Source organism: Melopsittacus undulatus, chromosome 4, assembly GCF_012275295.1.
Source record: "Melopsittacus undulatus isolate bMelUnd1 chromosome 4, bMelUnd1.mat.Z, whole genome shotgun sequence".
NCBI lineage: Eukaryota > Metazoa > Chordata > Aves > Psittaciformes > Psittaculidae > Melopsittacus > Melopsittacus undulatus.
The window spans coordinates 84,904,399-84,917,455 of record NC_047530.1 but is presented as its reverse complement, the minus strand read 5'-3'; the positions used below and the strand labels follow the sequence as shown (position 1 = coordinate 84,917,455).

Here is a 13,057-nt window from a genome sequence, read left to right as displayed (position 1 = left end):
GAAGTACAAATTTGTACCCAAAGCAGTGTATTTGTATCACACGAATCTACAAAGCAGCTCGGGTAGTGTTTGTTTTGCCCTTCCTCTTGTGCTTAGTCTTGCGGATATCAACCTGGGTTCCAAAGTTGCTTCTCATGTATTAATACAGTAAAATCTACTCTCTTCCTGTAACTCCTATGAAAATAACTCTCAAGAACAGTTAAGTCATTGTACTCAACACTGAACTATGTGCTAATCCTTTATATCAAAAGATCATTAGCAGAAGGGATTTATAACACCTGCTTCCATTTCATAACTGTTACATTGAGTTTCTGGCCTTTGGCCACTCCAAATAGATTCTATCATTTCAACAGACTAATACTTATTTTACTGTATACTTGGCCTTTAAAACATGTCCCAAAATTCCTGCAGTAGCACAACACATACATACTTAAAGCCACCAGATCTTCTGATACAGGTGTGATGAGGCTATGATTAAACATGTAGGACTAGAGTAGCTCATGCTTATACTATGAGCAACGAGAAAATATCAGCCACCTACACTACTTCAGAATTAAAATTTCTAAGCACATGCACCATATGCTTTAGAAGAAGCATAAGAAAGACAATGGATTTTGAATCAGATGAAACAAAAAAGTGCTTTGAAGCCTAAATATTGTAACATTCAGATGAAGTGTGGCTCTGATGTGAAGGCACAGCAGGGTGCTGATACTTACCAAATATCATTGTGCTGCAAGCTGAACAAATAGCCCCAAGTGTCTAGCCTGTAAATTACCATTTTGATCAACTACCAAATATAAAGCTGTGATAATAACACAGCTTTTTTTTAATACTTAAAAACAAGATGCCCCATAATGGCTGCTTATTCTTGATGACATTTTTGCAAGAGACAGACTCATCCCATGAGATCTGATAGCCTGGATCTTTTAACCACACAAAGAAAAAAAGAATCTACTCTAAGCTGCCTTTATTCTTTTTTGGCGGAATGGGCATGATATAGTTAAGAACTTGTAACTTCATCCTAACTTGGATGGGGACAACTTCTGAAATCTTCATAGGTTTTGTACTAGATTAGAAGATAACTTATTTTCTGATTCTACTTCAATTTCCTAGTTTGTTACTAGCACTCAGAAGGGAGAGGGGGAAAAATGGGACACATCAGAGTACCTTAAAACTCATCACTGAACACACTGAAAATGAAAGCGGAGTTATCAACCTTCAAAAGAAAAAGAAATGAGTAGTGCATCATCACTGATGAGATGCCATACAAATGCAGCAGGTTTCATTTAAACTAATGTGGAGAAACTAACACCCTAGATGAAGGAATACCAGGAGAATTAAGACAAAAATCTGTATCTCACATCTTTGTCTCCCAGAGTTTCCAGCAGTAAGAGCAGAATGGTTTTGAAATGTTCCTCCCAAACTCCAAGATTATCTTCCCTTGTGATCTTTAGCAGCTCCAGGAGAGCTCCTTTCCGCTCCTCCACTCGTTCGTTGTGGTTGGAGAGCTCTTTCAGAAGATCAGCCACCAAATCTGAATGGTCAATGGGCACTTCTAGGACAAATGGCAACAAGTCACTTGGGGAAATAGGGAAAAAGATCAAAGATACCAAGATTACTAACCCTCTACAGAACAAAGCGCACATAACAAGGGCCCCCACAAATGCATTGAATTCCAGGAGGCCTCAGTCAAGCAGGCAAGAGAATTTTACCTAAGTTCATAACACAGCTCATGGCTTCTAACAAACTAGGAAGAGACAACTGAATTTCATCTGTTTCTGATAATCACTTCTACAAGAACTGCCACAGCTTTTTCCAGACACACACACCCAAAGCCAGTGATCGCATGTATGACCTTTAGATCAAAGTACAGTGACTTACCAGTGCAAAAGAATAAAGCTAAGGTGTAGCGTCACTGAAATGAAGTTAAATGCTCAGTAACAAGCTACTGAGATATCAAAGAGTGGAAGGTCCCCAAAATAGTGTCCCTATAGATGCATTTAGATGCTTAAGGCATCTGAAGGATGCCTAAGGCTTGGGGAAAACTCTAGGCAAACAAAAATCAAAACTGCAGTATAACATTTTCTCAATAGCCACAGCTGTGGTTCTGCTGGCACATGAGAACAAAATGTATTTCATACCAAGCCTGGACTAAGATGTGAAGTAACACACAACATATCCATGTGCCAACATGTACCTGAGAGCACTACCCATAAACAAAAAACCACAGAAACAGTAAGCTGCCTGCAAGTTTTATGGTACACGCTGATACAAACCATCCCGAAGCTGATCCATGTCATCATCGAATACTGCTTCCTTCAGGGCAGTCTTATCATAAGTGTTAATTGTGTCAGCATAAGGATAGGGGTTATATTCTCGAGCACGTGGCCCTGAAAAGGCGCGGGGAGGCTGGGTGTTAAGCAGGGAAGTTTTGTTATCTAGAGCCATCCTTCCACCTTCCACAATGTCACTGCTTCCACGGACATCACTGGTAGGCACAGCAAGGCCACCATCTCGAGACACCTGGGGGATCAAACAGAGAAAAAACATGAGATTATTCAAACCCTGTATTTTTCTTTTGGAGTCCACCCACCTTGAAGAGGCATAAAATTGTTTAAACATAATACTTGAGTAAAACTTAGATTACCATCTCTTTCCCTTACATAAGTACAAGTGTTCAAAAAATATATCATGATCATAGGGCAAAAAGCCATACTAACATTCCTAAATCTAAGTTAATATTGCTAAAACCGCACAAGCTGGCAAATATCATAACCTCTGAAACAAAACCAATTTGCTAAGAGAGGGAAAGGAAGCAAAAGCAACATCCTCATGAAACTTCACAAACCAGAGACAGAGGAGACTGAATGATGCTTAGCAAGTTCACACAAAATGAACAATAGAAGGGTCTACAAGAAAAATCTTGGACCAAGAATTTTTAGCTTTGAAGGCTAACTTCATCTACTAACATAAACTTGCTTGTCCAGGAAGCAAAACTGTCATAGAGTCACTGGATATCTCAAGTTGGAAAGGACCCATAAAGATCATCGTTTAAGATTTCTGGAAATGCCGAAGTCCACGTATTTAATGAAATAAATGGCTCTTCACATGTAAATAATTCTGTAACCATTCATGTAATATGATGTATGATGAGTTGTGCACTAAGTGGCTATAGTTCCTTCCTATATATGAAGAAATAAGGTTGTGAGGGAAAACACCCATTAATTTTAAGAACTAACATTTCCTATCACAGACCTGAATGCATACACTCTCATCTGAGCCTAAGGAACACTAGCACTTTGTATGACACTCCCACAGAACACCAGAAAGCACTTTTCACAGAAGGCTACAGTTCAAAGGGAGCAAGTGACCACATTAGTGGGCCCCTATAATTTAGGTATAAGAAGTTAGCAAGCAATAAGCCAAAGACACTTGCAAGAATACAGCAGGAATAACTGGATTTTATACACTAACAATCCAAAACTGGATTTGAACACAGTATTTTAAAATTTCACCTATCCGGGGATGTTAATCAATCCAATACTTACAATGTCACAGTCTTTCTTTCCATCACGTTTGATTGGCTCATTCAGGTCCTCTTGACTACGGAAACTAAATTTTTCAATTGCTTCTGTGACTCCACGAAGAGAGCTGTAGATTTCATCAGAATTTAGGTTCTCCGTGTCATAATCCAGCATACTAAAGACCAAACGTATATGAAATGTTACATATGAAACTGGAATCCGCTTTTGACTGTTAACAAAAACAATGCTAAGTTGGAGACAGATGATTTGGTGTACCCTTTTTAACAGTGACTTGTAACAAAATATGGATGGAATCAAAGCAGGCTTTGGGTCTGAGTCTCCCCTCAAATGGGGCTGAATCTAGGAGAAACTCCACTGAAATCAGCGGTGTTATATCACTGTGAGGGGAAGTCAGGTCCACTGTTTGTTACATTCCACAGCAGTGAAGTGTTAGCTTCTGTAAACAAAAAATCCCAAAGCTCTCCCCAGCACAGTAATGGTGTTATTTAAAAAGGAAAATAAAGAAAATAATTTACTATGAGAACTTAAAGGGTTGTGACAACTGGTGGAAATGAAATTAATGAAATTTAAGTTTCATAATATATCAAATACAGTCTATCAATGGATTCAAATGTGACATTCAAATTAAAAGGAAAATGTATCTTGATGTAAAACTTAGTCTAACATGTCCTGTTTTCATTTATAGAGCAGTAAAACCAAAACCACTTGCATAATGCCTTGATAAATGATGCATTTCAGTATTGAGCCTAAGTTTGGGAATTCTTTAACTCAAATCTGGTACTTTCTTGCAGTCTCTCTGTTCCTCATAAATTTCTCAGCAGCATAAAGCCACACAAGTTTTGGGATCCCTTGAGGAGTTATCCAAAATTAAGTTCCATGTAAAAAAGCTTTTCATGCAAGGGCAGATGATATGAAAAGATGTGGCTAAGAAGAGGATCTCCTACAAGCTTGAAGAAAATGAAAAGGCGTTACTGGCAGGGCTTTGCTCTGTCTAGAAGTTAAGTTTACGTGACAATCAGTTTTCCGAGAGACATTTCATGAAGAGACCCAGTTAACTGAGAACAATTTCTCTGGTGGAGTCTTGGATCTTAATAGAGCCAGAAGCAAATAAACCAAAAGAATCTGAAACATTTACATCAAGTTGTTTGTCAATAAATGGCAAGAAGTGGCTCCCTACAGGGGTGAATTACTATTTCTTAACAGTCTGGGAAAGATGGCAGGATGGGCTTAGAGAGGAGGATGGGTTGTGTTCGTATTCTACAAAAGAAAGATTCCCTGTGAGGTGGGCAAGGAAAAACACAAAAACCGGAAAATCCCTTCTGAGTCCAGGGTACACAGCTATTATTTTCAACAGAACTCAAAGTAGGATGTTAAATATCTGGAAGCACTGCTTTTTTTATTTTATTTTTTTTTTCCTGGAAGAAACTCAGGCACTTCAGATGGAGGAAAAGATTGGTGCTGCCAGATTCCTTTGGGATTAACACACTGGAAATAGGCATAACCCCTGGCTCCCGAGCAACACGCTCACACTACACTCATACAAGCATCAGCACCATGTATTCTGGCAAAGAGACCAAAGAACAACTCCACAACTTTAAACTGTGTCTGTCAAGCCAGGAAGAAAGAGAAACTACTTAAAGACCAAGACTGGAAAACAAAAACTGTTTATAAACCTACAGAACTCAAAGTATTTGGGGCTTTTCAGACAGCTGAATGATACTAATGCACTGTGATAGCTTTCCAGACAAAAGTGAAGGCAGTTTTTAAATTCTTTATAAGTATCAGGCAGGGACAGGAAAATCTTTGTTTCCTATGATCTTGAAAACAATTTTGAGCTCAAGCATGTTTAACTCATAGATCTTAAGGTATTCTTCGTACAGTATTTAAGTGAGCAATTAAACTGCCATCTGAGAAGGTATACATGTGACTTGTACCTGCATACCCATACTAAGAGATTACAATGAAAACCATGGAAGAAAAACCACAAGAAATAATCACAGATATACTGACACTAAATCTGCTAAAATTATCACTTCTTCCATCAGGGATGAATTTTGCCCTAAACTTCTACCAAAGTACAGACTATGCAATGCTACAGGACTAAGGCAATTTCTCAACAAAGAGCCACTGAGCTGATGCATTTTTCAAAGCACAAAACCACATTTTAATAAAAATCTAAAGAATCCAGTGATTTCATATGTCAAGAGTAAGCCTGTGTAGGAGATCACATTATGGCTGTGTTCTAGATGAACAAAATCTCTACATGTGAACACACATGTCTATTGACAGTATGTGCACTGGAATAGTTCACAGACAACATAATGGGGTGGGGGGGGGATAAAAATAAAAATGGAACTACACCCACTTTTCCGAAAGGAAAAAAAAAAGGGGGCACAAAAGGAAAACGAATTATGACCCATGCAGAAATGAGAGGAAAGTCACAGGATGAATAAGAAGTAGAGATGAGCAATGTTTAGGGATGTCACAACATTATTTTCCATCTCCTGCTGCACTAAAGCAATGCAGCTCTCTACAACTTTATCAAGATATAATTTGGCAGGTTTCCAGTCTGACATAACATACGTTTTACCTCCATAAACTATTATTCAGTTTCCAATTCAAACTATGTGTAAATAATCAACAGTTTAGTATCCTCAAGCAGTACACAGTAATTCACTTCCTTGCACTTTCAGGCTCTGGGCTGAAATGTCAAATTATTCTAAACCTTGGTGTCAGCTAATGAAAAAAATTCTCAACTACTTTAACTCCAAAAATCAACATGCATCTCTTCCACAGATATTTTCGTGTCCTAGAAAAGTCAGAACATTGATTAAAAGTTTTAATTCTGCAGGTATTTACAGAGGTATGGACTATGAGATTCTATTTTCTCTCTCAGACATCACAGATTCTCAGATTTTGAGCCCTCAAAGAACAATTTGTTTGCTTTTCTTTCAATAGTTTTTCATTAGGAACTTCTTGCTTCAAGGAAAGACTATGTAGTCCTTCCTCAGGTAATAGGATTTCTGTAGATGTAATTTCTCCTGACAAATACACCTGTTGTCAGTGTATAAACTTAAAAAATTCAAGGAATTTAACATAAAGGTCTGAGAAATTATATTTGTATCTAGAAAGTGGTTTGTTTTTCTTTTATTAAAATCAGTATACAGGTTTAGTCCACTATACTGACTAAAGATCTGTATGTAGACTTGAAAAAAATATGACAGCACAGGAGGAAAAAAAAATGCCAGAATTAGGGACTGATAACCTAAATCTTGCAGTAAGGACAATTTTCATTTAAATCCTAAATCTTCCATCTACAATCACACTGTGCAAGCTTCATCCTCACTGCCCTATAGGTATTCACTACCGCAGATGTGAATCACTACTGATCTGCATTTGCCTGTTAGAAAGTACTCATATGCTGCTTGCACAACGTACCCAAGTTTAAAGACCTTGCCCGTGCTCTCATAATGCAACCAGTGCCTGCCAAAAGTGCTCAGCAACTGTGTTCTGCATTGGAAGCCAACTGTGAAACACACACCCTTTCAGGAACCTGGCAGGGAGGAAGTCTGGAAAAGAAACACTTTTTTTTACCTCCCATTTGCATGCCACATTTTCCCTGAGCAGCAAGCAAGTGGCTGCCTGTCACCTTTGCTCTCTGAAAGCTACCATTACCTCTTCTTTTCCAACCAAAGCTTTGCAAGTCATTTCCCACATATGAACAAATCCCACAGCGTGAACGGTAAATAATACTGTGACACCTCAGACAAGTTGGTTTAACAGGTAGCTTGTTACCTGGGAGAGTAAGAGCGTCTGAAAGTCTTGTGGGAAGGAGCAGTGGGGATGGAGTTAGGCTGAGAAAGGGGAGGGGGGTGCTTCGACAGCCCATCTGCACTCCAACCCCAGAACCGACTGCCGCGATCAGAGGAGAAACGAAAGAGAAAAAACAGAGAGAGGAGAGGGAGAAAAAAAAAGAAACTATAATCTGAGTGGCTTAGTGCTGTCATGCTGCCTTGGAGAGAGAGAGAAAAATTAATAGAAACAAAATTAAACAAGAATACTCCACTGAACCTCACAAGTCACTGTTCTGGCCTTTGTTATTCATTTCCACTTTTATTCCTAATATAATGATATAGCTCGCACTGCTTCCACTAAGTGTAAATTTTATAAATGGATACAGCTTCCATAAACAACTCAACATATTCTAAGTAAGCAATCCCTGACGACACATCTGTATTCAAACTCTAAGCAGGTACTTGTAAACAACAGGATTTCCCTGGAATAAAGTAAAGTTAGGTACCTTGTAAAGTTTGGCTCCTGGTGCCTCTATAAGAGCCTGCAATCAGGCCCTACACATCTTCACACGGCTTAAGATCTGATCCTATTTTACCAGATTCAACTGACCCCAAATATGCAGCAAGTGGAAATCAGTCTAGAGTGGAAACTTATCTTTAAACTAGAGATTTGGTCGAGGTCTCCGCAGAAAAATCTGGAAAGACTGGATGAAACCAGCCTCTAAGTTATTTCAGATCTCTCAAAATTCCACAAGCTCCTTCTGGTTACTGTTTGATCCTGCACTTTTGGGTCAAGACACTCCATACCCATGCCAATTTGTCTAACCTTTGCATTTGTCCCACTCCCTTTAGGCTTCACAGATTTTCAAAATCATCTTCTGAATGAGAATATAGATGCTTGTGCTGGTGGAGTATTCAGGACAGTGCTTTGTTTCTATTAAGTTTAATAACACTATCTTGGAAAGTCACATTTGTATATATGAAAGTGAAAGATATTGCAAGATCAGAAGCAGCAATCAAGTCAAGAATTGCAAACAGCAGCAAAGCCAGTTGAAAAAACTCCTCTGAAGAGTGGTGTCAAGAAATTTACTTGTTAACCAGCAATCAAAAAACATAGCTATTACATGCAACTATTACAGAAATACACCAGACACCCGCACTGCTGATAAGAAGTCTCACAGTTCACAGATGAGAAACACCTACCTGCACATGGGCCACCAAACAAAGCAGGCTTGTTCTCATTGTATAAGGTGGATGGCTATTTTTAATTCTTTTTCCGTGCCTCGCTCAACTTAACACTGAAATTTTATTTTTAATGGTATTTTCTATTATCAGGGAAAAAAACAAGCACAAACTTACACAGCCAGATAAAATCATTAGCCCCTTATTTTGTGGCATTTCCTCTAGAGATCTTTGAAGGACTAAACTTACTTTTTTGGTTTTGTTTTTGTAATAATTTGAACTGAGCACAGGTTTCTGGGCTACTAATAAAGGCAGAAACAGTAGAGCAAATATACTAAATTCTTGTTCCTTCAAATATTCCTACAGAATCCTAGGTGAAAATTCACAACCTGAACTTAACATTTGAGTTTACAGAAGTTCATTTGCTATTCAGAATGGTATTCGTACACTGGACAACTTTGCAACTTAGTAACTTTTTCCTTTCTGTCATACTAAATCATTCACTAAATCTCAGAAGTTTTTCTCTGTCCAACACAAGCCATTCATCTGAGCACTGCTCAGGAAACACTATTCTCAGTTAGAAGTCTGGGTTTTTCTCCTATTATTTTCAGTCTTCATAAGTGCCCTCCCTGCTTTTCATCTTCAGAAAACCTCTCCTCCATAACTCCTATCCCCCAAAAAATAAAACTGTCAAGACGAAAAAAAAGCAGGTACAAATGCAGGAGTAACTCACAGATGAAATGTTCAAGCGATCATGAAGCAGAATTGGATGGATCAAATGAAAGCAGGAAGGACTCTGCTCAAGGCCCTGAAAGCATGTTACCCTTCTGAAGACACTAACACCAGAGGATGCTTAAGCAGATGTTATCATATGAATAGACAAATTAGCTGTTTCATCCATAAAGTCCAGTTCAAGCAAAATATTCAAAATCTATCCAAAGCACTTAAATACATGAACACACAAGTACACACACACAAAAAAATCAGTCATCTGGAATTCAGTTGTGATGGCAATATTATGGAAGAAGTAATGTAACCCAAGGGTAATGGCATACACACATACTATAGAAAGTCTGTATCAACAAAGCCTTGCTGACTGAAGATATTGTCCACAGATCATTAGCTATATGGGTCAGCAGTTATGCTCAGCAGCATGTTTATATTTGGACACATGCCAAACTATCCCTTCTGCACATATCCTAGCCCCAAAGACATATATGTCTCTAGATGAGAGTACATCTAGATCTCTAGATGAGATCTGTGCATCAAGAAAAAAAGGTAGAGTATAATCTTCAAAATTGGCATTAAGAACTGGAGATAATCTCTTAACTGGCTGCATTCAGGCTGCTGTAAAAGACATAGGCACGGACAAGGTAAGCAGGGCCTGTACATGGAGCACCCTAGGAAGAAATGGGCATACACAATCGTGGTACAACCCACTGACAATGGACCCCACAAAAATGTAAAGCCAAGCCTTGTTTCAGAGAAGGGCTACACATAGAAACTGTGGGAATCTTGATCCTTTTATGCTGCTTTCAGACTGACTTGAATGTGCTCATTTTCCAGGTTTGTAGAGAGAAAAGTGACATTTTACACCACTGATGAATAGCAAACGACAAGCATTTGTAATGGAAACATGACATGCAAGCATCTATACTAACAACTGCAATAGTATTGCAGTCTACTCCCTGCAGGTAGACTGCAGATAGGGTACTGCAGTGTACCCTCCTTCCTGCAGTCTGTTAGCACATCTTCTGAAGCTTTTTGTTTGAAAGAAGGATGGCCACATGTACTCTCCAGAAACAGAACTAAATTCCCTTGTTCTCCAAGTCTGAACCATGCTCAAAGTTCTACACAAGACACTTTCAAGAAGGATGCAGTCCAGCAGAGCATCAGAAGCCACTGCCACAGATTTGCAGTACTTGCCACCAACTTTTCTACAAACAGTAAAAATTAGTAGCTAATGCTGCTGCTCAGAGGTCACTCATAAAAAATTTAGTAGAACTTCTCCCGTTTATTTTAAAGGGCTTTTACAGCAGCTCCCACCTTCATCTGTCATTGAAGATTAACTTTGACTCACCATCCTTGAATAACTAAATCCAGCAAGGAAGAAGGACAACCTTCTTGAAATGACACTTAAATTTTTGGATCAACATCTCCAAGAGCTTCATAGAAAACTGAAGGAATGAATGACTGTTTCCTAAAGGAAATTCCTGGCCCACCGCACCAAAGGCAATTTTGGTCTTGACAACTCAATGGCAGAATGCTCTGGAATTACATGCCCTTTCTAACTATTCCTTGAGAATATCACATGGGATAAAACCCTCCAGCTCCTAAGCCCAAAACGCTAGAAAACAACAGCAACACAGTATTAAGCATCAGCTGAAAACTGTAATCAAGAATTTGATACATGCATCCTGACATCAAGAGGTGAAAAGAATGCAAAGACAAATTGAAAAGCAGTGAGTGAAGTGGCAAAACACTGTCATATCCCAATGGAAAACCCCAAAAAGCATGGTAAAAGGTCATGAATTTATAAAATAAGTGCCACATGCAAATGTGGCAAACAAAGCCACAACGTAACCACATGGAGATATATCTCAGTTTATAATTTCCCATGACAAATCAGCAGGGCAACAATGCTCAGACTAGTCAAAAAGGAAGCAACATAGTTGGAACCATTCATCTGAAACTCTACCACTTAATTTCTTAATTAAACCTTTGTTTAAAAAACCCTCATAATAGGCAACTTGACCTTGGCTTGCAACCACCCAGTCTAGTTTTGGATTACAGCAGATTTAGGGTTCTCAAAGATGTATTTAGATATCTCGAATTTTCTCAGGAAACCTCATGTGTTCCTCATATGCTGCTGGAATTAGTTTAACTCCTTATGAAAGGCTAAAAGCCTATATTTTTTATGACACATGGGAACTCACATGTCTAAGTATCCCTTCAGACATTGGTTAGCACATCATGATAGGGTTAAATTTCAGTGTAAATTACTACACTGGACTACAAACTACGGTCCTCACCCAACATATTTCCATTTCTTCCATGATAAAGGAAGACAACCTCCCATGGAGAGGACAGGCAGGCAGGAGTAGCAGCTTTTAAACTTTCCCAGCATAAATCAAAGCTTCTCTAAATATCAACCTAATACTTCCTCGAAGATTTCTATAGCACCAGAGCACACTGTTTAAATTCCTATCTCCACTGCTCTAAGTTTTCATGGTGTGGAACATGAACAGTTCCCATATCCAAGTGTCCATGTTTGCAAAATAAAAGGTTTTGTAGTGGACCAATATATTCTAGGGTAGCACCTGCATCTTCAGCAAAACACCTGGTTGTAATAGACCTGCTGCCTGAAGGATCAGGCCACTATTCTTCTGGTAAGCATCCCGGAGAGTGATTTGAGAGGTACTCAGCATTAAAACACAGTCACCACCTCTGCTTGCTCTGCATTATCACAAAGCATAAAAGGGGAACTAGAAAGTCAGTACTTCTCTCAACAGCACAAGCACTGTACTACAGTCAGATGAATTACTGAGCACAAGGGCACACCTAAAATACAGACAGTCTGAAACCCTTGACATGAAAGTCATCATATACTTCATGTTATTTGCAATCCCAACAAGACCTCATGTCTAATACTGCCATTTTGTAATACCTTTATTGAACCCAGAAATGTAGTTCTGGAGAAGGCCTAGTTATGAAAGAAAATTAGTACTGTAAGAAAAGACATTAAGATTACAGAGATGACATGAGGACTGAAACACTGAAGTCTCTCACCAACCATGTATTATAATGTTCCAACCCTGTTTCTTTGGAGATAGCTACTGTAAACTTTTGGTCTTGTTTTTGCTTTCAAAGTGAGTCATATTCTGCAAATGCACACGCAGTGTTGAAATCCTTTAATTTTTTTTTTTTTTTAAGTGGTTTAATTAGCCTGCCACATTACCTTGGAGACAGCCCACCATGGGAACAGTTGGTAGGTGAAGTTAAGGGGCTGGTTCTGCTGCTGGAGTGCCGGGAAGGGGTCCGACCAAGGGTATTGCTGGGTGAACCCTGGCACAGAAGCAGAAGACAGGGATTAGCAACATGTTGCAATGCACAGGCAGGAGTACACAACAGCAGGTCCAAATATTGCCTTTGTTTGTGCTAGACAAACTTAGTGCAGTTTTGGTTCTGGCTCTTGACCTAAAAATCTGTACCCATGGTTCATGTAGTCATTAGTATGTTCTTGAAGGTACTGCTCTGAGATTAAATAATGCATGTGCACTTTCCTACAGTCCGAAGGACGTGCAATTTTAACTATGCAACACACACAGCCTGCAAATATTACTAGATAAATGGCTTATCAATCCACCAGGCTACCCAGCTTCTCAGATACTATTTGCCAGGCTCCAAAGTATGCAAAACATTATCCTGGCAATTTAGCAATTTAATTATGCAGCTGTTTTCTGCATTGTCTAAAGCATTCTGATTGTGCTTGTTAAGACCATAAGCAAGCAATCTAACTTAATTTTCCACTGGCGT

At 38.9% G+C, this 13,057-nt stretch overlaps 1 protein-coding gene across 7 annotated transcripts in view; it reads right to left on the bottom strand.

Annotated features, from left to right (window-relative positions):
* Positions 1-13,057, bottom strand: part of CLASP1 (cytoplasmic linker associated protein 1) — a 180,676-nt gene that overhangs the window by 19,581 nt on the left and 148,038 nt on the right. For 4 of the 7 annotated variants that reach the window (XM_034062670.1, XM_034062673.1, XM_034062672.1 and 1 more), the window contains 4 exons: positions 12,480-12,586; positions 3,549-3,699; positions 2,277-2,523; positions 1,362-1,555 (listed from right to left, as the gene is read on the bottom strand). In XM_034062670.1, coding sequence (XP_033918561.1) covers positions 1,362-1,555; positions 2,277-2,523; positions 3,549-3,699; positions 12,480-12,586 — 699 coding nt within the window. The remainder of the gene's footprint in view (positions 1-1,361; positions 1,556-2,276; positions 2,524-3,548; positions 3,700-12,479; positions 12,587-13,057) is intronic. The other 3 variants (XM_034062675.1, XM_034062671.1, XM_034062674.1) reach the window with 1 other exon arrangement.